The sequence below is a fragment of the Felis catus genome, chromosome C1 (genome assembly GCF_018350175.1).
Source record: "Felis catus isolate Fca126 chromosome C1, F.catus_Fca126_mat1.0, whole genome shotgun sequence".
Lineage (NCBI taxonomy): Eukaryota > Metazoa > Chordata > Mammalia > Carnivora > Felidae > Felis > Felis catus.
In genome coordinates, this window is record NC_058375.1 from 102,452,220 (window position 1) to 102,479,988 (window position 27,769).

Below are 27,769 nucleotides of genomic sequence, written 5' to 3' on the forward strand. Positions count from 1 at the left end.
CTTACAAAGAGGGGCTTCTAAAAGGAAATTAGGGGCACCTGGCTCGGTCAGTTAAGCATCTGACCCTTGATTTCAGCTCAGGTCATGATCTCACGGTTCGTGGGGGTAGAGCTGCAGATAGGGCTCCATGCTGACAGTGCAGAGCCTGCCTGGGATTCTCTCTCTCTCTCTCTCTCTCTCTCTCTCTCTCTCTCTCTCTCCCTCTCTCTCTCCCTCTCCCTCTCTCTCTCTCTCTCCCTCCCTCCCTCCCTCCCTCTCTCCCTCCCTCTCTCTGTCTCTGTCTCTGTCTCTCTCTCTCTTCCCTTCCTTGTTCACGTGCCTGTGGGTGCTCTCAAAATAAATGAATAAACATTAAAAAAATAAATAAAAGGAAATTAAAATAGTAACAATTGTGGCCAGCCAGAATTAAGAGGCAAGGATTACGGGTGTTTGTCTCTTCAAATCACAGCAGCAGCCATTATCCGAGAGCAGCCATCAAATGGACATGGGGCTCAGGGACAGACGGCCCCTCAGTGCTCATCTCAGCAACAGCATCCCACAATAATTACAAGCAATGAGCTTGAGGGATTCTTTTCAATCACAAGTGTGGAAAATGCATTAACCCTACTTCCTGGTGGTGGGATCCTCATTCAAGGTGGTCTCCAGTCCTTCCTTTATCTGTTTCCCCTTTCTTTGTAAGTGTTTTCAGTGTTTCCAGATAAAGGAAGCCCCAGAGACAACGAAAGAAACAGCAGCCAGTTTTGCATCTCTGGCTTCCAAAGCACATCGTGGCTAATATGAGGCTGTGGAGAGACTGCTCGTACTCTTTCTGTCCAGCATTGCCTCAATACGTATGATGTTCATAATGGATGGTTTCTCTTTTGATATTGCATCCAGGCAAAATCCCTCCATTCTTCATAAATTACCAAAGTTCTTAAAGGTAACATATCTTGAAAATTAAAAGTCTAGAGATGGGTTCTGAATGTACTAGAGTCCAACTTGCCAAATTATTACTAAGCAGACTACTATAGCCTATTATCTGACTCCCAAGGAACACTACTACAGCATAAGGTTTAGAATGACTCCACAAATGCCAGGCAGACTTCTGAGTATCTGGTGACACTGCCACGGTTAGAAACTATTTTAGCCCCCCAAAGTCACCAAGCTGCCCATCTTCAGAAGTAACTAACGCGTGCCTATGACAAGCCCCTATTCTGAGGCAGAGCTTGGCCATCTTTACAATGTGTGAAGAAAAGAAGCCTGAGAAGAGACCTGGAGAAGCCTGAGAAGGCTTCTCTCTGGAGAAGAGCCTGAGAAGAGACCTGGTCAGCTCTCAGCTATGCAGATCATTCCCTGAAGCTTTGCAGTACGTACTCTCGTGAACTGATTTGTGCTTAAACACATCCCCATGTGGATCTACTCCCCTTAGGTGACTTAGAAGATCCTGAGCCTCTCTGGGTTCCAGAGATGGAAAGAAGGTCACTGTGGCAGTGACTACCAGTAACCCAGGTCATCACATGCCAAGGGAGGCAGCGTGATGAAACCAGAGTAGATGTAAGGTTTCTGAACACGAGACGTTATTTTCCTCAGATGAAAGAGTTCTGTGGCTGGATCTGGTGATGGCAGCATGGCGGCGTGAATGTATTTAATAGCACTCAACTGTGCACTTAAAAATGGTGAAGATGATACACTTCATGTTATGTGTTTTTTACCCCAATTAAAAAATGGATTTTTGCTCAACCACTCCTAACATTCTATTTCTTTTTTTATATTTCTGCTACAGTATGATATAATCGATGTATAACAAAAGAGAAAGCATCTCTTAGGGGGGAAAAAAAAAGGCAGAGGTGGACTGTAACATCCATGAAGCACAGACCTAAGGCAAAACTGAGCCTCTGAATTGACCTGGTCTAGTTTTTCAGACGTAGGAAAAGCTTCACTTGGGTCTAGGTCATGACCTAAGAGCCCAATTTCCTCACTCAAAGGCCCTCGGAGGCAGAGCACGGGGGGCGGCGGGGAGGCTCTCACCAGTGAAGGCACTGCGGCAGACACACAGGTAGTCGTTGGTCAGCTGTATGCAGTCCAGGCTGCCCTCAGAGCTGCAGGGGTTGGAGAGGCACTCGTTGATGTCCCCCTCACACCGTTCTCCTGCAAAGCCGGGCAAGCAGCGGCAACTGTAGCCCCCAATCCTATCCACACACTGACCACCGTTAAGGCAGTGGGGACCGCCGGCACAGTCGTCAATGTTCTCTTCGCAGAGCAGGCCTGGAGGAAAGGGAAGAGACAAAGGATGACGACAACCTCGGAAAGCTGCTTTCCGGCAAAAAGACAGCCACCCTTGTTGGCACTTTACAGTTATTCAGGTTACACGGCTCCATCTGTGACGGGACATTTTAGGTCGGGCAAGGCGAAGCACACGCTTGATCCATGACAGCTGCCGTGCTCCCAGTGACCAGAGTGAAGGAAAGAACACACTCGGTGTTTCATGCATACTCTCCGCCACAACCCACCCAAGCGGTCCCCTGTGGGGTCGCTGGCATTATGTGTCCCACCTGAGAGACCAGGAATCTGGAGCTCAAGAGAAACCCAGGAGTTTTCATTAATTTACTTTGATTCTAACTATAAAAACAGTTCAAAAGAGACTGTAACAATAAATACATAAATTACGAGTATGGAAAAACATTGGTAAGAATGGAACTAACTTTGGAGTGATATGTTTTAAGTTTTAGACCACTGGCTTTTTCTATAAAGTAATGTGTACTAGTTTCTTATTTTTAAAAAATATAGGGAAAATATCCTGTTGAGAGCTCAAAGGTTATTCCATTTAAAACAGAACTCATTTAATGTGCTATAGATGTAAATGAGCCATCTAGTATGAATATCTGTAAATGTTTTTGAGAAACTACAAAAGAAATCAATGAAAATTCTAGAGCTGGTTCCATGAATGATTCAAAAAAATTACAAAAGAGGGGTGCCTGGGTGGCTCAGTAGTTTAAGTGTCCGACTCTCTTTTTTAATTTTTAAAAAATGTTTATTTATTTTTGGGAGAGACAGAGCGCATGAGAGGCAGAGGGGCAGAGAGAGAAGGAGACACAGAATCTGAAGTGGGCTCCAGGATCTGAGCTGTCAGCACAGAGCCCAACGTGGGGCTCGAACTCACAGAGTGCAAGATCATGACCTGAACTGAAGTCAGCGGCTAACCGACTGAGCCACGCAGGTGCTCCGAGTGTCCAACTCTTGATCTCAGCTCAGGGCGTGATCTCACAGTTTTGTGAGACTGAGTCTTGAGTCAGTGTGGAGCCTGCTGAGGACTCTCTCTCCCTCTGACCCTGTCCCACTCTCTCTCTCTCAAAATATATAAGTAAACTTAAAAAAAAAAAATTACAAAATAAAGGAGAACAGTTCTGTATTCCCGCCACTTGCATTTGTAGCATACACTAATATAAGCAAGACTATTAAAAAGGAGAAAGAAAAATGGAAGAAAATACCTCATTTTCAATAGCAATAGCAAAACACATATTATAGGAATATTCTTTTTTTCAAATATTTACTTGAGAGACTGAGAGTGAGCGTTCCAATTATAGGAATTATCTTAAAAAGAAATGTACTACACCTATATGAAAACTTTAGAATAGTCCTGAAAGACACAAAAGAGATCTGAATAAATGAAAAGATGTTATGATTTGGTTAGGAAGACTCCTCCTTGTAAAGATGCCACTTTTCTCTACACAAATTCATAAATTTAATGTGACAACAATAAAAAAAATGCCATAAGGATTTTTTAACAATCTGATTCTAAAATTATATGAAAAAATAAACTATAACCATAGCCTGGAAAACCTTGAAAACAAAGATCCTTAATAATTAAACCAGAGTGGTATTGATAAATTAATGGAACAATAAAGCAAATAAGAACATCCAGAAAAACACCCAAAAACACATGGGAATTTATAATTTGATAAAGGTGCCATCTCAAATTATTGTATAAAAGATCAAATATTCAGTAAATTGTGTTGGGACAAATCAGCAGCCACATGGAAAAATGCTCCAGTATTCTAGTACTTGAAGAAAATATGGGAGAATTCCTTTACAGTCTTAGAGTGTAGAAGGTGTTGCTGATTAGGATTCAAAATCCAGAAGCCATAAAAAAAGACTGATAATTCCAATCTGATTAAAAATAAAGAGCTCTGGGGGTGCCTGGGAGGCTTGGTTTCAGCTCAGGTCATGAACTCACGGTGTGTGGGATCAAGCCACACATCAGGCTCTGCATTGACAGTGCAAAGCCTGCTTGGCAGTCTCTCTCTCTCTCCCCCTCTCTCTGCCCTCCTCTGCTCACACACACACACACACACACACACACACACACACTCTCTCTCTCTCTCTCTCTCTCTCTCTCTCAAAATCAATAAGTAAACTTAAAAAAAAAATCTTTCAAAGAAAAAAGAAAAAGCTCTGCATGAAAAAAATCATTAACAAAATCAAAGACAAAAAATAACATATTGATAATATTTTGTATCATAGATAATCTCTGTTAAATATTAACATGAATAATGTAACAGGAAAAAAGGATATAGAGACAAACAGAAACCACTGAAAGAGGAAAACCAAATGATTTGTAGATGAGAAGACGTCCAACCTCACACACTGTGGAGAAGCCGGTATGCTGATACACTGCAATTCAGTAGTATGAATCAAAATGCACATATTCTCTAATCCAGCAATTCCATTTCTGAAGATTTATCTACAAATGTACACATGCAAGAAACCCCAAATTCCTGTCACTAGGGCACTGGTTAAATAAATTATGGTATGCTAATAGGGAATTCTGTAGGATGAAAAAGATTAAGGAAGTTCTACAAACTGATATGGAAATATCTCCAATTAAGTAAAGAAAAAAAAATCAAGTGCAAGAGGGTAACTAATAATACACTATCTTCAGAGTAAGAAGTGGGGTAAGTAAAAATATCTTTGTATTTGACTTCTACACACATAAAGAAATTCTGAAGGACACATAAAAAACTCTAGAAAGATACACAAGAAAGTAAAATAAAGTGGAGGTTACTTGGTGGTGGGAGAGGAAGAACTAGGTATGGGGAAGGAGAACAGAAGGAGATTTCAGCTCACGCTTTTGCTACATGTGTATATATTTGTTGCGTGTGCATCTATGTATAAAATTTTGGACCATGTGCATATATTGCCTATTTACAAACTAAATCAAAAACACAAAAGTAAAGAACAAAACCAGTTTGTGATTCCACTCTCACAGAATATCTGGTAATTAGGGACTGCTAGTAAAATGAACGCTGATGCCTCCCGTCAGGAGGGAACCAGCAGTAGTGGACAGACCTGTCAAGTGGCAATGAGCTCAACCTCGGCCTAGAGCAAAATAGCAGAGACAGGAAGAATAGTCAGCCCTTGACCTGGAACTGGAGGTGCTCCCCAGGCCAGGATCCAAAGGTCAGGAGTACTGAAATAAAAACAATCTTTGTGATAACTCTCACAATGAGCTTCTAGGATTTGACAGGGTCCTGAGTGTTTACCAATGGACAGAGAAGTCAAGCCGGGAGAAGTAAATTCCATTCTACATACCCAAGCAAGCACACATAGTATGATAACGCAATGAATTCTGATGATAAACTCAAAGAGATCCATACCTACACACATCATAACCAAAAGGTCGTAGGACAGGATTCTGAAAGTACCAAGAGAGAAGCAACTTGCCCCGCACAAGGGATCCTTAATAAGGATTTCACATGAAAAAACAAAAACCTGGAGGTCAAAAGCAGTTGGATGACATATACAAAGTACGGAAAGAAACAGATTGTCAATAATAATAGCAAAACTATGTTTAAGCTATCCTTAACAAACAGAAGAGAGAACTTTTTTGCTTTATGAAATGGTCCATTCTAAGGCTGACATCTGTAATTTATAAAATGATTATGGTATAGGACAAATCTTAGTGTGCAACAAATATCCATGTGTTCTCCCACATTCCCAGTCTCCCTTGGAGTTAGGTGGAGACCATTTTGCTAATTCTGGCTGGTGTGCTGTGAGCAGTAATGATGTGCGTCACCTTCAGACTGAGGTAGTGAGAGCTGCTGCATGGCCCTACAAGTGTCTCTCCTCCTCTGCCCTGCAGGCCCTGGAGGCCAAGGGCTTGCAACCGCATATCTAAAATGGAGAGAGAGGTAGCTCAACACACTCAGACTTTGACTGACCAAAAACAAAAACAAAAACAAAAACAAAAACAAACAAACGAAAAACATTGTTGTGTTAAGCCAATGAGATCTGAGATTTGATCTACCACCACCCGAATCAGAGCTTGTCCTGAACGGTAAAATTACTAAAAGGAACAAACTAATAATGAATCAAAATCACTTCTACTTCCCTTTGAACTACTGATTTCTAGAGCAGAGAACAACTCACCTTTTCACAGGACAAATTTCAGATATTAAAAACCCATTTCTCTTGAGTTTTCTCTTCCTCTTTAACCTCATTCCTCAGTGACTAGCCTATTAGTGGGGGTGCTCTCCTATTTTAATTTAGCCAAATTCTGAACTCAAGGAAGGTAAACTGTCAAAATTCATGAACATAAAGGTCTAAGTGTAAATTCTTCCCTGACATTCTATTCTCTTTGACACTGAGAATGAATTTCGCCATCGTGGATGGCTTCAGCATTTTTTTTTTTTTAATTTTTTTTACAGGCTGCTCAGAACAGGTAGGGTTATAAGTACACCTCTTCTAACAAACAATACTCCGAGCTCTCTCCAGAAGACTGTTTGGAGGCAGGGGCGATGCTCCATCATTCAGTCTAGGGCTGGACTCCACAGGCTTGACTGCAATTCTTAGTTGCAGCTGTAGTCCATCAACTTCCTCCCCTGGGCTTATGGAAATAAGCAAATGTTTTCATTTCATTCATTCCCCCACCTTATGGAGGCAAAACTTGGCAGGTTTAAACAAATACATAAACTAGTAAATGTGAATTATTTATTCAAGAGACCACTAGTTATTTTCCCTTGAAGCACCAAGAAATCCTGCTAACCAGGCTAATTTTGCTGCAACACTGTATCATTTCCACATTCTGTGTTTCACGGAACATCAGATGGCAACAACCACCAGACAGAACTGAGAACATGAGTCAGAACATCACAACTAGGCAAGAGACGAGAGAAGGAAATGGCTTGAATGACCAGAATCCAGAACTAAATAGTTAATTTTTAAAAATGTCTTCCACACAAAAATGGACTTATAACTTGAGAAAATGTCCTAGATGGAGGACAGGTAGGGCTGACTTCATACCTCGAGTGCCTGGTGGACAGGAGCACTTGAAATGGTTCACAAGGTCGACACAGGTGCCTCCGTTCTGGCATGGCTGATTCTGGCACTCGTCCACTTCATACTCACAATTGACACCCTGATATCCTGGGACACACTGACAGGAACAAGCAAAAAGGAAGAAACACTGGAGCATTGTTGGAAACAGACCACCAGAGCAAATGAGATCTCAAAGGTTGCTGTATACCTTTGCTCACCCCCCGGCCCCCACCCAGCTCTTACACGTTTCTCTGGCACTATCACACGTCCTACCAATCATCCTACACCGGGCCAACTTGCAGCTTACTGGCATTTACATCTTCCAGCTGAAAGGCCACTTTATAGCAAAGGCAAGGACTGAATATTCTGAGGGATATTTCAAGAGTTGCCCCTGCACGAAACTTTCATTGCTCCTCCGTGCAGGTTTTTCCATCTTTAAAATACGCATTCCTTGGTATGTGATGAGGACCCTATAACTCAGTCCAATGGCATGTAGTTAACACACTGCATTTATTGACCTCTAGATTCAGGAAACCGCATGTATGTGTGAGAAACTGGTTGAGACAGGGATGGGGTGTGCAGTGCTAGCTAATATGGGGTTTGAGCGATTTCAGGGCTGATTGAGGGAAAAAGACCTTGACCATGAAGTGGCTTTATTGGCTAGTGCTTTGACAGGTTTGCATGTGAGGGCTTCCCTCACAGCACAAGACTGTCCAGAGCAGGGAGGAGGGTAGGGAGAGGAAGGCAAGTGAATTCCAAGGGAAGGGGGTAACAGAGAGGGGGCTTACATGGTTGGTGATGTCACTCTACAGCCAAGCCAGAGTATCTGGTCAGAAAGTTCTGAAGGGCAACGCTGGCTTGGTGGGGGGTCGTTGGGTACAGTTTTGCAGAATACACAAAACAGGAAGGCTCTGAATTGCTAAAAATCTGCTCATTAGGGCTATTTTTAAAACAACTGGATGTGTAAAAATTTGAGTTTGGCATTGGTGGCTTTTGAACTAACGGGAGGAAATAACTGCAGGGCCAATATAAAGAGGCCATCTTTGGTTCATTTATGAGAAGTAACGCTTTTCTTGGTGTTCCTAGGTGGCCTGAACTGGTATCAAATTCAAGTCTCTGGTGTTCTGTTAACATCTTGCTGTAACCATTATCAGCCCAGCCAATAGGAAGATGGTGACATGTTCCTTAAGACACACACTTCCTCAAATACATACATGTAATACTTAGTGTGATGCTACATGGAACAGGCTAAGCAACTTGGGACACACCTCAAAGTGGCTTTTCCTATCTCAGCTGCTATTCAGGGAAGTGCCAGGGGCCACTGAGCTGTTGGCCTGTGAAATGCACTCTGGCAGTGAATGTTGGCTCTGAATCCTAAGGCAACTCTGTGGAATGAGACGGTCGCAGACCTCTATGCTAACTTATTACACAAGAGAACTGAAAGAAATGGTGATCAGTAAACAATGTAATGATGATCGGTTAAAATAAAAATTATAAACTGTAAAAATAAGTCATAGGCAGCTAAATTCAGTATGCTAGGGCTCACAATAGTTGAGCCATCTTTGGGAGGTCTCTGACCTCTGCCTGCTCAGCGCAACTTACCTCACATCTATACCCGCCGATGAAGTCCCTGCAAGTGGCTCCATGCTGGCAGGGGTTGGACGAGCACTCATCGAGCTGCTCCTCACAGTAGCTCCCGGTGTAGCCCAGGGGGCACTGGCAGTGATGCGAGTTTCCAGCATTGATGCAGATGCCAGAGTGCTGGCACAGGTGGTCAATGGACACTCCTAGGAAGCCCAGTACAGGACAGACATCACAGAAGAGCACACAACACATCAGGTTCAGACCAACTAACTGTACTATCGTATAGTGTATGACACTCAGCACCAGATTTATATTAAAAATAAATAAGCTCTGAAAGTGGAATACGCCTTTGTCTCATTTTAAATACATTTCTTTTTGAAACCTCTAAGCTTGTGCCTCTGCCCTTTCACCTTCCGTCTCAGACCCTGTCTGTAGAGCCTTGCCCACCCACCCCTATCTGCTCTTCCCTCTCATCCCATGATAACAATACCTGCTCTAAAACACTGCTAGTTGGCTGATACGTCAGGGAGTGACCCCAGGGCCCAAGGGAGCTCACCTCTGTGGAAAGCCGCCACCTCACAGGATACATTGGGCACATCACAGTAAGCACCAGCCCATCCAGATGGACACAGACACCGGGACTCTGCTTTTTCCTGAACGCAAGTACCTTTGTTTTTACATGGAGACCGACTACAGAGGTTCACTAGGGTCTGAAAACGGAAGCATACATGTACATCAATATCCAAATACCAGAAATGAAGAAAATGTCACACTGCATTACTGCATTTTAAGAATCAAAGGAAAGCACACTAATTAAAAAAATTTATATATATATATATATATATATATATATATATATATATATCCCTCACCCAAGCCTTAAAATAGTCCAGTGTTCCCAGGTAATCTCATCATTTTATATAGTCTAATTCCTCTGGCTCTACTTAAAAAAAATTGTTACGACAGAAGCTTAAGAATTTGAGGGAGTCTAATATTTAATAGGTTAAGTTATTTCCTAATGTTATGATTATGTCCAGATCTGTGACACACCACCCCCCCTCCGCGTAGGGCCAGAAAGAAAGAACGTTACAGCTATCAGACAGGTCCGTGACACCTATGCTAATCCTGTGGGACAAATCTACATGGGTCTCAATCAAATCTGTCCATGGTGGATATGAGTAAAAGGACTTAAAGGCTGTTAAACCTAAAAGCTGCCACAGAGCTTACTTGGAGGGAGAAAATTGAGCTTATGAAAAATGAGGCAAAGAATATGAGCAGACTAGTCCCTTTCTCCCTAGCTCACGTGTGGTGACCTGACCCCCGGGCAGAGCAAGGTCACACTCACAACATGGAGTGTTCATGAAAGAAGGTGCCAGTGGGTATGGGTGGAGAGTTCTCTTGGCACATGTAACCTCACACTGTGAGAATGAACAAAAGCCCGAGGAAGACTGTCCTTCTGATCCACAGAATCGGCACCGAGCTGTTTAATATGCAGTGGTGGTTATTTGCATGACCAATACAGCCAAAGCCTTATGGAAGCGTACCCTGTAAGGCTAGTTAAATTTGACCACTTAATCCTAAATTCTTTGGAGTTCTGTTATTCTATCATCCCATCATTGTTTAAGAGGTAAAAATAGCATAAAACTAAACATAATGCTGTTTGGTATGCAACCTTGGAAAGGTTACTTTGCCCCTTGGGGACTCAGTTTCTTCTTCCATGAAATTAAAAGCTGCCCTAGTTGGCTCTGAGGGGTCCTTCCATCCTAACAGTATATGAAAATGTATATTTATATATTTGAATTTAAAAGACATGTGACTAACTTGGTTTTGAGAATAACACTGCAAGACATGGTTATTATCATTATCCCCCTAGAAACTGTATCTGACCTTTAAAGACTATTTTAATTATTCTTTACTTCCCTTTTTGTATTTCCAACATAAAAAACATCTATGTGCTTATTTCCCACGTGTGTTTTTCTGTAGTTCTTGGTTAGCCTGTTACAACAGTCTTATGCTTGTTAATCTGTATAATCTTGCCAATGTCACCATTTTGGAATCTACCAGCTATTAGATTTACCTCAGAGACATCCCCCAAGACAGAGTTTTCTTTTTTAGGAGGGGTTTATTCTGCTTAGAAGAGAACTGTAATATTCAGCAGAGTGGGATGAAATGTAATTACCTGACAGTTTTTGCCAGTGTAGCCCAAGGGGCAGGTGCAGCGGTAGGTACCTAGGCCATCAACACATACTCCTTCATTTAGGCATGGATGAGAGTTGCATTCATTGATCTCATGGAGGCAGAAGGGGCCAGTGAAGCCCACAGGACACAAGCAAGAGAAGGAGTTAATCCCGTCGACACACGTGCCACCATTGAAACAGGAGCTAAGAAGCAGAGAGAGCAATTCCAGCTATGTAATGTGGTTCCTCACACCCGCTCCTTAAAAAGTAAGGTTCGTAGAAGCTAACAAGCTACAGAGGCCAATGCTCCTAAGCATCTTAAACTCCTAGATCTGGTAAATTTTCTTTTTCCAAATTACACCGAGTGCCAGTCAGCTTCCTGGCTTCCTTTCTACAACCAAAAAGCTCAGAGTATTTAAAAGGCTGAGTTTATTAGAGATTCCTAGAGAAAGCGAAGGTTTCCAGGTTTTACCCAGTCCTTCTGTGGTTTTCCATGTATCACATTTCATTTTATCCCCAAGTCAATTTAACTTATAAGAAAAGTGCTACATAAATAGCTCTTGACTCCAGATTTCTTTCTGAAAGAGAAACAGAATATACTTGTTGGAATAAAAAAAGAAAGAAAGAAACCACTCAGAAATTACTAAAGAGTGATGAAAAACCTGCGAAGAAACAGGAATTTTTAAATTGTCAGCTGAAATGAACAAGAGACCAAGAGGAGAATGGAACAGAATTATAACTCTTTCTGTTCCCAAGCATTAGAAACAAATGAAGACCCATCCCACTAAGCTTTTCAACCTCTGACCTTTGACCTGCTAACTACACATCCAAAGGGAATCAGGAACGGGGCAACAGGAGAGGACTATGGAATTGGACCCAAATGGACACCTTATTCCTGCCCTGCAATCCCATTACTGTGCTCCTTTCTCCCTTTTCCCCATAAGACACTGGTGCCTCAGCATATGGCTTGCTCACCTCTCAGTGCACTCATCGATGTTGTTCTCACAGTGGACTCCATCAAATCCCGCCTGGCACTTGCAAGTGTAACTGTTGACATAGTCGGAGCAGGTCCCTCCATTCTTACACGGTTCACTCAGACACTCATTCATGTCTGTCTGACACTTGTCCCCAATAAAGCCAGGGTGGCACAGACAGGAGAAAGTATTCACTCCATCTACACAGGAACCTCCATTCTGGCAAGGATCTAAGTCATTACACACAAGAATTAGAGCTGTGAACTACAGCATCAATTTCATCTTAGACCTATAAAGATGAGCGACCTGAACTGAATCACACTAATAACAGTAACAATTCTGCCTTGTCTCTATTCGGACTTTTCTTTACATCTATTTTGCCTTGACTTCTCCATTTACAAAAATGAATGCAGTTAACACTTGCCTGAGATTCTTAACCTGTTTGACAACTGGACTGAACTAAACATACACCACTAACAGTTTTGCAAAATTAACAGTCCTAAAACTTACATTGGTCCCCCACATACTTGCTAATCAAATATGTGCCCCCAATACGCAGAATCTCAAAACTATCAGTAAAAATTTTCAAAAGGTCCATGTGGTGATGGAGTGGGTGGGGTAGGACAGGATATATACTAATCAGCCCCCTGTGCTGATCTCTCTTTCCTATCTTTTCCCTCTCTCTTTCCCTCCCTTCAGCTTTCCTTTTCTTTCCTTCTCTCTTCTTTCTCTTGTTTTATTTTCTAGATTTAGGTAGAATTAGGAAACATTTAAAAACTTTAAATAACACATAGCTCAATCTTAGAACAGTTTAGATTCACAGCAATTGATCAACGAATTTTGAGCTACTATCATGGCATGGTCCTCTGAAATACAGATGGCATATAAATCAGAACAAGAAAAATAAGAGGTAGATCCTATTCTTGAGGACTTTAAAATCAAACTGCAAAGACAGGTCACTTACATAAAAGGAGAACTAAACATCAGGTGGGTAATGCAGCCCCTTTTTATACGAGGGATATTTATTACCTTATTCATCTATTATGCTAATTCTACTCTAAGGCCCATCTGTGATCTTTACTGGAAAAATTGCAAAAATCACATTATCCCTTCTTATCCACAGTACATAGCACACAGCTACTGTAATTTCCATAACATCTTTCAGGAAACTCACCATAATTTACTGGATTATTTTAAGCTAACTGTAAATATTGCTAGTTTTACTTCAAATAGGAAAATTTTTAAGTACTGAAAGTTTTGACTGATGTAACAATGAATGTGGAAAAGGGTTCCAAATAATTTGATTTCAGTCCCTTAAATTTCTCCATCGACTGTGCCGTGGACTTATTTTTCTTCACTATTTGTTACACAATGTTGAATTTGTCTATGTATCTTTTTTTTTTTTTTTTTTGCTAATATACTATGAATTTCATGAATGTAAGCACTGGGTTTTTATCTATTTTAGCACTGCCAGGACCTAGTTTGGTGCCATCCATATGATGATCTGAAATTATGTTTGCTGTGAATTAGGTGCCATTAATCTTTAAATTCTTTTTTTTTTTTAATGTTTATTCATTTTTGAGAGACAGAGAGACAGCGCATGAGTGGGGAAGGGTAGAGAGAGGGAGACAAAGAATCCAAAGTGGGCTCCAGGCTCTGAGCTGTCAGCACAGAGCCCGATGTGGGGCCGGAACTCACGAACTGTGAGATCATGACCTGAGCCGAAGTCAGACCTCAACCAACTGAGCCACCCAGGCGCCCCAGGTGCCATTATTCTTAACTCACTGTGATAACCTTGTTTGAAGTTTAATGATTTAATCACCACACAGATAACTGAGCGCGGATTAAGCAGTGAGTACTGATAAGTAACTGAGTATAACACATGCATAGGATGAAACTATTAGAGCTGAGGAAAGAACCAGAAAAAAGTAGGCAGAACAATCCCAAGAGTTTATACTAGGCTGAGAATAGCTCATGTCCATGACAGGCAAAATGAAAAGACCTCCTAACTAAGCACTAAGTAGGATCCTCAGAGAGTACCGTTTCAGTAGCAAGTTATTTTAACCCTAGACTAAAGGCTGTTCTGGACCTAACAAATCCTGAAGAAAAGACCCAAAATGATCAAACTGTTTCCAAATGATCCTTAAACAAAGCTTCAATATATCCTAAAGATTTTTTTAAAGTCTAGTATCCAATAAAAAATTACCAGGCAGGCAAAGAAGAAACATAATTCATGATGAGGATAAAAATCAACAACAGAAACATACCCAGGAATTTCCCATATGGTAGAATAAGTGTGGGGACAATAAAACAACTATGATAAATATACTCTGTATGTTCAAGAAGAAGAAAGCATGAACATGACAAGGAAAGTTATGAGAAAGACTCAAATCAAACTTCTAGAGATAAAAATACAACAAAGAGAAAAATATATACTGGATGGGATTAACAGCAAACAAAACACTAAAGAGGAAATGTTTATGCGACCTGAAGATAGATCATGATATCTTCAAATAATAAAATTATCTAAAATGAAACACTGAGGAAAAAACTCTAAAAAATAAGTAAAATAGCGTGTTGGTGAGTAGGGAGACAATTTCAAGCAACCTAAAAGATGTATGATATAAAAGTTGTAAAGGGGAAGCAAAAAGGTCTTGAAAAAACAGTAGTTGAATATTTTCTGAATTTGGATCCATCTATCCAAAAAGGTCGATGAACCCCAAACAAAAGAAACATGAAGACTAATGAAGGGCATCATAATCAAGTTGCTAAAACTCAGTGGAAAGAAAATATCTTAAAAATAGCCACGGGATGGGGTGCCTGGGTGGCGCAGTCGGTTAAGCGTCCGACTTCAGCCAGGTCACGATCTCGCGGTCCGTGAGTTTGAGCCCCGCGTCGGGCTCTGGGCTGATGGCTCAGAGCCTGGAGCCTGTTTCCGATTCTGTGTCTCCCTCTCTCTCTGCCCCTCCCCCGTTCATGCTCTGTCTCTCTCTGTCCCAAAAATAAATAAATGTTGAAAAAAAAAAAAAATAGCCACGGGAGAAAAAATAACACATAGAACAACAAATGTAAAAAGTATTGCAGATTTCTCCTCAGAAACAATGCATGGCAGAAAACAATGGAAGGATGACTGGAAAGTGCTGGAGGGAAAAGTCAACTTGGACTCTACTCCCTATGAAAATATCTTTGAAAACTATGGCAAAATAAAAACCTTTTCAAAAACACAAAAGCAGAAAGAATTAATCACCAGGAGATAAGCACTACCAGAAATATTAAAGGAATTTCTTCAGGCAGAAGGAAAATGACACTTGGTGGAAATGCATATCGATGCATAAGAATGAAAAACACCAGAAGCTGTAAATATGTTGTAAGTATAAGGGCTGTTAATTTTTTTAAATTTCTTGAAAAATTAATTGACCATATGAAGCAAAGATAATATTTTGGGGGGGTTATGATATATATATTATATGACAACAATAGAACAGAGGGCAGTAGTGTAAATTTAAGTATACTGTTGTAAGGCTTTTATGTGCTATACAAAGTAGTATGGTTGAGGTAAATTTTAATGAGTTAGAGTTGCATACTGCAAACTCAAAACCACCCCCCCCAAAAAAAAGATATGCCAGTGAAGAAATAAAATGTAATTATAAAAATGCTCAATTATTCCAAAAGAAGGCCAAAAAAAGGGGGGGGGAGGAAGAAGGCAAAAAGACGGAAAAAGATAAAGTAAAATGTAAGATGGCAAATATTTAACTCAGTCATATCACCATCAACCATTAAATTTAAATGGCATGAACACCTCACTTAGAAGACAGAGGGTATCATAGCGAAGAGAAAAAGCAAGACTCAATATATGCTCTCCAAAAAAAACCCATACTTTAAAGACACACATAGGCCAAAACTAAAAGGATGGAAAAAATGCATACTCTAACAATAAACAAAAGAAAAGTTAAGTAGGTATATTAATATCTGGCAAAGGAGGCTTCAGAGTACGAAATATCAATTACAAGGGTTAAACAAGGTCATTTCATGACAAAGGACTAATTCTTCAAGAGGACATAATAATCTTAAATGTTTATGTACTTAATATCAGGACTTCAAAATACATTAAGCAAAAACTGATAGAATTACAAGGAGAAATAGACAAATAATTGTGGCAGATTTCAATATCACTCTGTCAATAATTTATAGAATAAGCAGACAGAAAATCAGGGAAGACCTAAAAATACTATTAACCAATTTGAATTAATAGCATTTACAGAACACTCCACCAAAAAAAAAAAAAAAAAAAAAAAAAAAACCATAAAATAAACATTCTTTTTTTTTTTTAATTTTTAACATTTATTTATTATTGAGAGACAGAGAGACAGAGCATGAGCAGGGGAGGGGCAGAGAGAGGGGGAGACACAGATACTGAAGCAGGCTCCAGGCTCCATGCTGTCAGCACAGAGCCCGATGCGGGGCTTGAACTCGCGAACTGTGAGATCATGACCTGAGTTGAAGTCCGACCCTTAACCAACTGAGCCACTCAGGCGCCCCAATAAACATTCTTTTCAAGTGCATACAGAACACTTACCAAAACAGACCATAAGACTAGGCCATAAGACATGCTTTAATGCATTTTAAATAATCCAATCAATAGATGAAAAAAGTATGTTCTCTGATCACAATGGAATTAAACTAGATGTCAATAACAAAAACTATCTGCAAGGAATCAGCAACAAAAGATATTTGAAATTAGCAACAACATGGATGGAGTTAGAGTATAATGCTAAGCAAAATAAGTCAGTCCAAGAAAGATAAATACCATATGATTTCACTCATATGTGGAATTTAAGAAAACAAATGCACAAAGGAAAAAGAGAGAGAGAAACCAAGAACCAGACTCTTAACTACAGAGAACAAACTGATGGTTACCAGAGGGGAGGTGGGTGGGAGGATGGGTAAAATAGGTGATGGGGATTAAAGAGTACACTTATCATGATGAGCACTGAGTAATGTATGGAAGTGTTCAATCACTATATTGTACACCTGAAACTAATAGAATGCTTCATGTTAACTATACTGGAATTAAAATTAAAAACTTAATTAAAAAGATATTTGGAATTAAAGAACACACTTGTAAATAATCTATGAGTCAAAAAACAAATCAAAATGGAAATTAGAAAAATATTTTCTGAGTTGGGGGAAAAAAAAACCATGATATATCAAAATTTGTGAAATACAGCTAAAGCAGTGTTTTGAGAAAAAAAAAAAGCACTAAATGCCTACTATGTCTATGGTCTAAGCTTCCATCTTAAACTAGGAAAAGAAGGGCAAACTAGATCCAAAATAGAAAGAATAAAGAGCAGAAATCAATGAAATTGAAAATAGTAAAATAATTGAGAAAAATCATGAAACTGAAAAGATTACTAAAATCTGTAACCTTCTACCAGTAGCAATCACAAAGAAAAGAGAGAAGATGTAAATTACCAATATCTGAAATCAGTGAAGGGAAATCATCACAGATCTTACAGACATTAAAAGCACAATAAGGGAATATTATGAATGCCAATAATTCTGACAACTTAGAGTAAAACTCATTCTTTGAAAGATACAAATTACCAATGCTCAATAAAAAAGAAATAGATACCCTGAATAACTATATCTATTAAAGAAATTAAATTTACAATTAAAACTTTCCCAGAAAGAAAGTTCCAGACCTAGATGTTTAGTAGATGTAATACCAATTGTATACAAACTCTTTCAGTAAATAGAAAGGAAACAATTCCCAAGTGGTTCTGAGGCTGGCATTGCCTTTGTACCAAAACCATACAAATACAGTACAAGAAATTGGGGAACAATATCCCTAATAAATGTATATACCCACAAAAATTTGTAACAAAACTTTAGGAAATCATATCCAATAACATATGAGAGAGAGAATATATCATGACCAAGCAGAATTAACCCCAGGAATTTAAGGTTTAACATTTGAAAATTAATTAACATAATTCACTTATATATTAAAAAATATATTACCACCTCAACAGATACAGAAAAATCATTTGAAAAAAATCAACATTCATTCATCATAAAAAGAAAAAACTTTCAGCAAACTAGGAGTATATGGTAAAATCCTCAACTTGATAGAAGAACAACAAAAAAAAAACCCCCAAAATCATACTTAGTGGCAACAAAGTAACATCATACTTAGTGGCAAGAAACTACATACATGCTTCCCCCACCAGAATCAAGAACAAAGAAAGATTTGCTTCTCTTACTACTTCTATTTTGCATTTACTAAAAGTCTTAGCCAGTGCAACAATGTACGAAAAAGAAAATGTATATAGATTTAAAAAGAATTAAAATGTAGAATGGCTATACTTATTTAGAGATTACACGATTATTTGTTAAAAAAAAAATTCCTGGGGTGCCTGGGTGCTCAGTTGCTAAAGCATCAGATGCTTGACCTCCGCTCAGGTCATGATCTCATGGTTTGTGAGTTTGAGCCCCACATCGGGGTCTGTGCTGACAATGCGAAGTCTGCTTGGGATTCTGTCTCCCTCTGTCTCTCTCTCTCTCTGCCCCTCCCCTGCTTGCTCTCTATCTCTCTCTAAAAATAAATAAAAATAAACTTAAAAAATTTTTTTTTTTAATTCCGGAAATCTAAACTAAACTTAGAAGCTAAACTAATCTAGAATTAATAAGTGAGGTTAGCAAGATTACAACACAAAATTACTCTTTAAAGTCTAAAAAGAAAAATCTTTAAAACTCACACTACATGTAAAATTAACTCTAAATAGATTGTGGACCTAAAGGTCAGTGCTAAAAGTATAAAACTTTTATTGTTTATTTTTTAAAGTTTGTTTGTTTGTTTGTTTGTTTATTTATTTATTTATTTATTTATTTATTTATTTTGAGAGAGACAGAGAGTAAGCCAGCTGGGGGGGAGAGGCGGGGGGGAGGGGGGGCAGACAGAGAGTGAGAGAGAGAATCCAAAGCAGGCTCCATGCTATCAGCGAGGAGCCTGATGCAGACCTCGATCCCACAAACCAGTAAATCATGACCTAAGCCAAAATCAAGAGTCAGACACTTAACCCATCGAGCCCCCCAGGTGCCCCTTAAAGTATAAAACATTTAGAAGAAATCAAAGAAAATAAACCTCAGTAACCTTGGGTTAGGCAAAGGTTTGTTAAATAAGATAAGATGAACTCTGAATGAAGATTATGGATATACTGAAATTCATCAAAATTAAACTTCCTCTTCAAAAGAAAAAACAGAAGGTACAATTGGGAGAAGATAGTTGTAAGGCAAATATCTGACAAAGAATTTGTATTTAGAATATAAAGAACTCTTTCAATTCAATAATAAGACAAATAATACAATTTTTCATGTGGGCAGAAGTTTTGAATAGATACTATACCAAGTAATATATATGGCTGACCAAGAAGCACATGAAAAGATGCTCAAAATTTTTAATAGGTAGGGAAATTCAAGTTAAAACCACTGTGAAATACCATATACAACCACTACAAAGGCTAAAATTCAGGGCAATCACACCCAAGTGTTCTTGAGGATGTGGTTCAACTGGAACTCTCAAACAGTGCTTGTGGGAATGAAAATGGTGAACCACCATGGAGAACATTTTGACAATTTGGTGAAAAGTGAAACATATACCTACTACATAATTCAGCTATTCCACTCCTAGATATTTACTCAAGAGAGTATAACTTTATTTATAGTATCTCAAAACTTAAAAACAAGCTGAATGTCCTACTAGTGAATTCAAGTATATCCAAATAATGGAATATGACTTAGCAATAAAACAGAATGAATTACTAATACACATAACATAGATGAGTCTCAAATAATATGCTAAATGATAAGTCATATTCCCTCTCCCCCAAAAAGAGTTTGCATTAGATGATTCCATTTATATAAAATTATTAAAAATGCAAATAAGTCTGTCATGACAGAGGTAGATCCCTTGTTGCCTGGGACAGGGAAGGGGGAAGAAGGAAATTACAAAATAAAATATTTTTAGGGGGGATGGATATGTTCATTATGTTTACTTATGGTTTCCTAGTCAAATGTCAACACTGTGCATTTAAAATATTGGTAGTATACTTCTATATACTAGTTATACCTTAGTGGACCTGCTTTAAAAAAAAAAAAAAAGCTATCATAGCATTGTCCCTAATTTGTCAGTATACAAAAATCAGTTAGGAACCTCTTAAAGAGATTCTACTGCCTCAACTTCTAAAGCCACTGGCTTTGCAAAGAAGATTTAAAAAATGCTAATACTGGGGCACCTGGGTGGCTCAGTCAGTGAAGTGTCCAACTCTTGATTTCAGCTCAGGTCATGATCTCACAGTTCACAGAATTGAGCCCTGCATCCAGCTCTGTGCTGATAGCACAGAGCCTGCTTGGGAGTCTCTCTCTCTCCCCCTCTTTCACTGCCCCTCCCCCATGTATGTGCACATGTGTGCAGCTCCTCCCCCCCCCCCCCGCTGAATAAATAAACATTTAAAAAAATAAAAAATACTAATATTAAAAACATGTGATAAGCTATTGGGATGGCCAGTCTCAGCACTGAGAGGCAGCTGCCTCGACTGGGCTCTGTTCTGCTCCCTATGTGCCTCAGGGGGCTTAGGAGCTGGCCGGCATACTCACTGGCAAGGCAGTCATCGATGTCCTCCTCACAGTCCATACCGCTGAAGCCTGGAGGACACTCACACATGTAGCTGCCCTGGGTGTTATGGCAGAGACCGTGGTTCATGCAAGGCTTGGAGACACACTCATCAATGTCAATTGTACACCGCTGACCTAGAAACACAGGGGCAATGAATGGTCCTGTCTTTGGAAAGTGAGTCCCACAGAAATGCATGGGGAGATCCAAGCTTCAGCTGGGGTAGATGGGGATATTCTGGTTTGTCTCCCACTTTGGGAAGTCCCATAAGGCTTTGTGCCCTTGGCACAAAATTATGTGGGGCAAATATTGCCCAGGGACTGTGAGAACATCATGATTTCAGACTCAGGTTGGAGTCTTCCAGCCACTAGAGGGCCCCAAAGACATGAAAATGAAAAGGCTTTCTGGGTCATTCCTGTACAAAGCCAGTGCTCATGACAACAAGCAGGCCTCAGAAGACCTGGGCCTTCCATGTTAATCTGATGATCTGACCACTTTGTTTAAAGCTTCTGGTTTCTCTAACTCCCATATTGTTACCTTGCCAGCCAGGGGCACACAGGCAGGTGTAGCTCTCAAAATTTGGTGCCTCTTTGCAAACAGCAGCATTCTCACATGGGTTTGGGGAACAGGGAGCCAACACAGTCTGACAATTCTTGCCTGTAAAGCAAATGACAGAATTTAGAGAAATAGCCAAGGAAACTGAAATTTTGCAAATTCTAAACCAAAGGATGCTCTCTGAACTCAAGACTAAGGTAGCAGTTAAGAGCTTTGGAATCTGAGAGACTTAGGGTCTTCTGAGTCTTAGCTCTAACTTGGTATATTAACAACAGGCAAGTTATTAATCTGCTCTGAGCCTTACACATAAGTAAAATGAGAAATAGGGTGGTATGTAACTCACAGAGGCTTTTTGAGGATTAAATGAAAAACAAAATGTTCATGAAGTCTTCACTAGCACAGAGCCTAGCATATAGAGTGAGCACTCAACAACTGCTGGGCTGCTCTCATCCATATTATCATGTGTGGTTACATGGGTTTGGACACGTGTGTCCATCTGGTGCAATACTTTCTGCATCTCCACAGCGAAGAGTCTGTGTGGCTCAGAGGCTCAGCCACACAGATCCTCCTTCATGTGGGCCAGGAAGAGGCAACAATACAGCCTTCTACTCTTCACCACCTCTGCTGGCCTGTTCCAGAGGCAATGGAGTTGATCAGAAGGCCATGGGAGGTAGGAAACAGTGAAGTTATTCTGATCAGCTAGTAACATACCTCCTCATACCAACATCAACAACATGACATTGAAATTTGCACATCAATATTTCCTGCCTTAGCATATGGAATATAAGCTTCCAGCACAGGTAAACAAGGAAAGGAATGCTTTTATTAAAAGAAGATGAGGGTGGTTTTTTTGTTTGTTTGTTTTCTTTCAACTTTTTTTTTTTTTTTTTTTTTTTAATTTTTGGGACAGAGCGAGACAGAGCATGAACGGGGGAGGGGCAGAGAGAGAGAGGGAGACACAGAATCGGAAACAGGCTCCAGGCTCCGAGCCATCAGCCCAGAGCCTGACGCGGGACTCGAACTCACGGACCGCGAGATCGTGACCTGGCTGAAGTCGGACGCTTAACCGACTGCGCCACCCAGGCGCCCCGATGAGGGTGTTTTTAAAGTCAAGTTACAGCTAACTCAATTTAAAATTCTATCCTAAAATTTCATATTCAGGAAGAAAAAAAAATTACCACAGATGTTCACCAACATACCCAACCCATTTTTAAGGTATCTGGGTCAGAAGAGTGGCTCACTAGGGAAGGCAATGTTGCTTAGTTCCCTTCATAGTGGCAAAGCTCAATGATAGAACCTTTAGCTACACTCAGCACTAAAATTTTAATATGCATAGGCTTTCAGTCTAATATAATTTCCCAAAGTTGCACATAGTAAATTCTTTTATCGGGATCTTAATCTGAAGAAAAACCAACGGCCAGCATACAGCCAAATATTCTTAAGGTATCTGGATAGCAGGAAGATAAAAAAAAGTATTTTCAAGATGAGCTGAACACCTAAATTACACTCAGGTAAGCCTATGATATGACTGAGCATAATGATATGACCTGCTTATATCTCTCTGCAGGCATCAAGTCTCAGTCTTTACAGCTGGGAGATGCTCTTACTATTAGCAAATGTGATCAGCACTGTCATTATGAAATGCATCATTTAGACTTCCTTTGTCTGAGAATAGCTAAGGATCTCCAATAACTTTGATTTTTTATCTATGAGGCTGACTAAACGCTATCTGCCTACATGAACATTTCTTCCCAAGAGGGGCCAAGGTAACAACGTCGCATCAAGTCTTTCAGGTAACAGAGTTCTGGTTTTGGCCACTGTCACTCTAAACAGCCGCAGTCACTGGTAACAGCTACTACAAACAGCCCATCACGGGAGTACGAATTCAGCCATGCTCCTGCCTGCATGCTGCATACTAGAGAAACATGCAAAGCCACCATCCATGTTTCTGTTTTGTTCTCCACAGATGAAGAAAATGGATGATAAGGAGGTAAATAAGCCACACAAATACAACCAATCACAAGACGGCAGTAATGAGGCAGGAGAACACAAAGAAGAAACGTCCAAGCACACTCCTAAAATACCACCTGAAACAAAGAACACCTGATACGAAATGAAGTCACACCCTTGTCTTCTGTGTGTGTCCTCGTCATCCAAGGGGCAATACCTCTCTGAATGAGAGGTAGTGGTACTGAATGTAAGGAGAAGAAGGGCAGTTAAGAAGACACACTTTGGACTGAGAGAGGCTTAAAGGCAAATCCTAGATCTACCACTTACCTCTGTGACCTTCAGCAAGTAACTTTGCTTTGCCTCAGCATAAAATGGTCATAGGAACAGAATTATCTTGAGTACTGGATTAAGAAATCCAAAATACGCAAAGTGTCTGGCATATAGTAAGTTATCAATAAGTGGTGGTTGTTGTTATTATTGAACTATGACTAAGAGCACAGGCCATGACAACACTAGGTCCAGTCAAATAATGAATGAAACCAGCAGTCAGACAGAATTAAAACATTTAAACCCTCAAGTACAAAGAAGGCATGTGAGTCTGCCTACCAGTTGCATCTAGGGAAGCCACAGTGTTTTCTCAGAGCTCAAGATCTAGTCGGTGACAGCAGGATGGTGACCAGGGAGTGATTCCTCAGAGAAGCATCACTGGGCCACAGACTCTTGTCTCTGAGACTCAGAGGTTTAGAATGACAAGGCAAGAACACAGGTCCCCTCTGGTCCCTTCATTTGCAGAACTCACCTGTGTATGGCAGCACACAGTGGCAAGTGTAGCCACTTATGTCATCAAAGCAGGTTCCTTGGTTCAGGCAGGGATTTGAAGCACATTCATCAATATTCACCTGACAGTTATAGCCTATAGACAGAAAGGGAGAAAACCCCAAAACAGTGAAACTTTCTGTTAGCCTCCTCATTATTTAAATTACTAAGCGGGGTGCCTGGGTGGCTTAGTCGGTTGAGTGTCCGACTTCGGCTCAGGGCATGATCTCGTGGTTCGTGGGTTCGAGCCCCATGTTGGGCTCTGTGCTGACAGCTCAGAGCCTGGAGCCTGCTTCAGATTCTGTGTCTCCTTCTCTCTCTGCCCCTCCCCACTCATGTTCTGTCTCTCTCTCTCTGTCAAAAATAAATACACATTAAAAAAAATTTTTTTAACAATTACTAAGCAATCCTCTTCATGGCAAATATTAACTACCTTAGAAATTGAATTTCTTTAGGCTCCTGGAACACCTCTTCATTCATTTCAGTGACAAGTCCCTGACATATAGTCTGTCAGTAAAAGACAGTTAAAAGGATGAATGGAGTAAGTATATTCTAATAGCTGAAAGGTTGAATATGCCTCCAAATATAAGTAATTTCTCAACAATGGACTAAGAAGCTCATTGAGGTTAAAAATCTGCTGATCTATCAGCTGTTTCTATACAAAGTGGCTGTCAGGGCCTAAAAAGGGGGTATAATTTATCAAGGGACAATATTTTTTTAATGCATAATCAAAGCCTCTGATTTATGCCCACTCTTTCATATGCACAGTCTCTACCATTGATGTGGTAGTACTTTCTGAAGCCATAAAACTGTTTTCCCCTGATCCAAGACATGGTATCTACTCCCACTGTGAAAAAGACAAAAGTAAGGAAGCATTAATGGGATAGACCAGTACCCAAATATTACACACCTTTGCATCTTCAATAGAGCCTGACGCAGAGCCTCAAGATAGAGCAACTACAGCACTGTAAAAAAACGGTGGTCTGGGAGCACAGAGGTCTGGGCTCAAACTGTACTCTTCTACTCACCAGCCGTACAATTTGGGATTTTACATTTTGAGTTTTATTTAGTTCCTTGATCAGCAAGTCTCAAGGAAACAAAGAAATAAAAGTGCTTTTAAATTTCTTTGCAAATGTAATATATCAGAAAATTAATGACTAAAATATATATACTCTCAGAAAGCTTTCAAATAAGTAAATTGACTCTGAAACATACTGATGTATCTTGGTAGCCTGGCACAATTTTTGAGTGGGGAAATCAATGACTAAGTGGATAGAGGAGTACAAGATAAATGATTTACTCACAGATTTCACTCTCATGAGTTTTTAAGTAAAAATTTATGGTGGAAATACAACAATAACAACTCAGAAAATGATTTTATACAACACCCATTATAATACATGTTTCCAGAAGGCCCTAGTTGGCTATATATTTTATCTCAATGTGTAAGATAATTTGTTGGAAGAGTTTGGAATGCACGGATTCTTCCATGGAATTATTGCTATCATAATTATAGTAAGGCAATATTCTCATGCTACTCCCCAGATCTCTTGTGAATTCCAACAGAATCAAACCAGCACCATGAAGCTTACAATTAGGACATCTTTCCAAAGTTGTATAAGTGGAGTCCTAGCTGCTCAGCTTAAATAGTCCTGTAGTTCACCTCTCTGCTAGTAGAATCTATATATCTTTATGTTTTTACTCCCCAAGTGCCTTATAAATATTAACTTCTCAAGTTAGGTTTGCTATATGAGCGAATAGGAATAGAGAAAGGGAAAAGAAGAGGTAAGTCAAAGAATATGCAATAAGAAAACTGCATGAAGGGAGATAGAAATATGCACTACGGCTTTCACCTTTAAAGCCCTTCTTGCAAGTACACCTGTATCCGTTCACCAGATTGTCACATGTTCCTCCATTCTGGCACGGGTTAGAAAGACATTCATTTTTGTCCACTTCACAGTTGATGCCAACCCAGCCTGCATCACAGAGACACTTGTATCTGAAAGGAGATAGATAGTATTCTTGACTGTGGAGGACGAATATACAATTGAGTCTTAGATGAAATCCAAGACTTGGTGAAGAAATGAGGGACAGAGGAGCTCATGGGTAAGCTAATCTGATTTCTACTCTTCTTTGAACCTATACTTGGATTGCCATGGACACAGTATGAATTATGTGGTCCCACCTGGACTACTCAGTAAACAGATTTTTCTGGTGCTTCCCAGCTCACAAAGATGCTGGAGAAATTAATTAATTATAGTGAGCTTTCATGTGTAAACAGTGTTTGGTACAACACATTGGGTCAATCTGAAAGGCATATTAACATGGATAAATCTGCACTTTTATTATATATAAAACTAAAATAAAGCAAACCTTAGGATCATCTGTTTCTAATGCAAAACAGACACCCAAGAAGTAGGTTAGTATCAGAGACTCTAAGCCTCTCTGAGAGCTCCTGGGATGTCTGACTTCCAAGACATGCTTTGCTGTTCTCTCCTGAAACCCTGCCCCAGAAAGCACCTAGGGTAAACTGAGCAGGAAAAGGAACAAAAATGAAGGTATGCAAAATATATGTACATTGTTCACAATCTGAACATTATTAACACTTATACTATGTTACCAGGAAATAAAAGCCTCTCTTGTCTGGAGATCTTTAGGAAAAAGGTACATGGGTTGGGATGCTTTGCAGGCTACCATAGTCTGAAACAGGAATACCGAGGTAATTCATCTGGAAATAATTTGATTTTCCTTTACCTCTAAATACACTCTTTGTTCTTTCACCTGTTGTTAGGTATGGCAAATGGCAATGCCCAGAGCCCTATCTTCCGGCCAGCATACAAGAGTATAGATCTATCTCTTGTGACCTAACATCACACTCTGAGTTTCTAGAAAAGTACCTATCAACACATCACACAATCTCAGAGGCTTGCAAACCATGAATGTCTTATCAGGGTCACGTCTAAAGTCAGGTGAGACCAGCCCCACTTCAGTGGCACACGTTGGCACCATGATAGAACAGAAAGGAGCTTTTTTTTAAGCAGGGGAAAAATCAAATAGAACCTCCCTCAGAACTCAATCTTTTAATAACGACTAAAAGCACAATTGCCAAAGGCTCACAAAATAACGCTGGACTTCTCCCATGAACTGACTACCTCCCCGCCCCGCCCTATTTTCTACCTATTCAGCAATGGAAGGCAGAGCACAAGTGGTGGTTTGGAAGACTCAGGGAGACTACCAAAATCTGCAACTCAGTCTCAGCTCAGGTCCCTGACAGACTTCCACAGGGCATAGCCCATTCCGAAACCCACCGGCTTGACATAAGTCAATAAGGAACTGTTCATACATGGCAGCCACCTACCCGCTGAGGCCTCCGGTACAGTTCCCATGGATGCAGGGACTGCTCAGGCACTCGTTCACCTGTGAGTAGCAGCTGGGGTGATGGGGTCCCTCAGGGCATAGACAGCGGAAACCATTCACGTCGTTGATGCACGTCGCACCCTTGCGACAGGGATTGGAGGCACACTCATCAATGTCGATGTTACATCTCTGCCCTGAAGAGGATGGAAACAGTATTTGTCAAATCCAAAATGTTTAGGGAATAGACCCAGAACTATGGGAGATGCTGTGTTGACAACTTTCTCTGCACAGGCTGTAAGATGCCTTGGGCACCAAATGTCAGGATTTAAGTAATAAGACACCCAAGAGCACTTAGCACCATATGAGGAAGTAGTAAACAGCACAGTCTTGAT

At 40.1% G+C, this 27,769-nt stretch overlaps 1 protein-coding gene across 2 annotated transcripts in view; it reads right to left on the reverse strand.

Moving 5' to 3' along the window:
* NOTCH2 (notch receptor 2) overlaps window positions 1–27,769 on the reverse strand; it is a 164,448-nt gene that overhangs the window by 16,009 nt on the left and 120,670 nt on the right. For both annotated transcript variants that reach the window (XM_011285094.4, XM_019837710.3), the window contains exons 13-23: window positions 27,379–27,571; window positions 25,874–26,019; window positions 24,004–24,117; window positions 21,237–21,356; window positions 20,684–20,836; window positions 12,030–12,258; window positions 11,057–11,258; window positions 9,434–9,587; window positions 8,896–9,080; window positions 7,279–7,411; window positions 2,008–2,244 (exon numbers count right to left, since the gene is read on the reverse strand). In XM_011285094.4, the coding sequence (XP_011283396.1) occupies window positions 2,008–2,244; window positions 7,279–7,411; window positions 8,896–9,080; window positions 9,434–9,587; window positions 11,057–11,258; window positions 12,030–12,258; window positions 20,684–20,836; window positions 21,237–21,356; window positions 24,004–24,117; window positions 25,874–26,019; window positions 27,379–27,571 (1,866 nt within the window). The remainder of the gene's footprint in view (window positions 1–2,007; window positions 2,245–7,278; window positions 7,412–8,895; window positions 9,081–9,433; window positions 9,588–11,056; window positions 11,259–12,029; window positions 12,259–20,683; window positions 20,837–21,236; window positions 21,357–24,003; window positions 24,118–25,873; window positions 26,020–27,378; window positions 27,572–27,769) is intronic.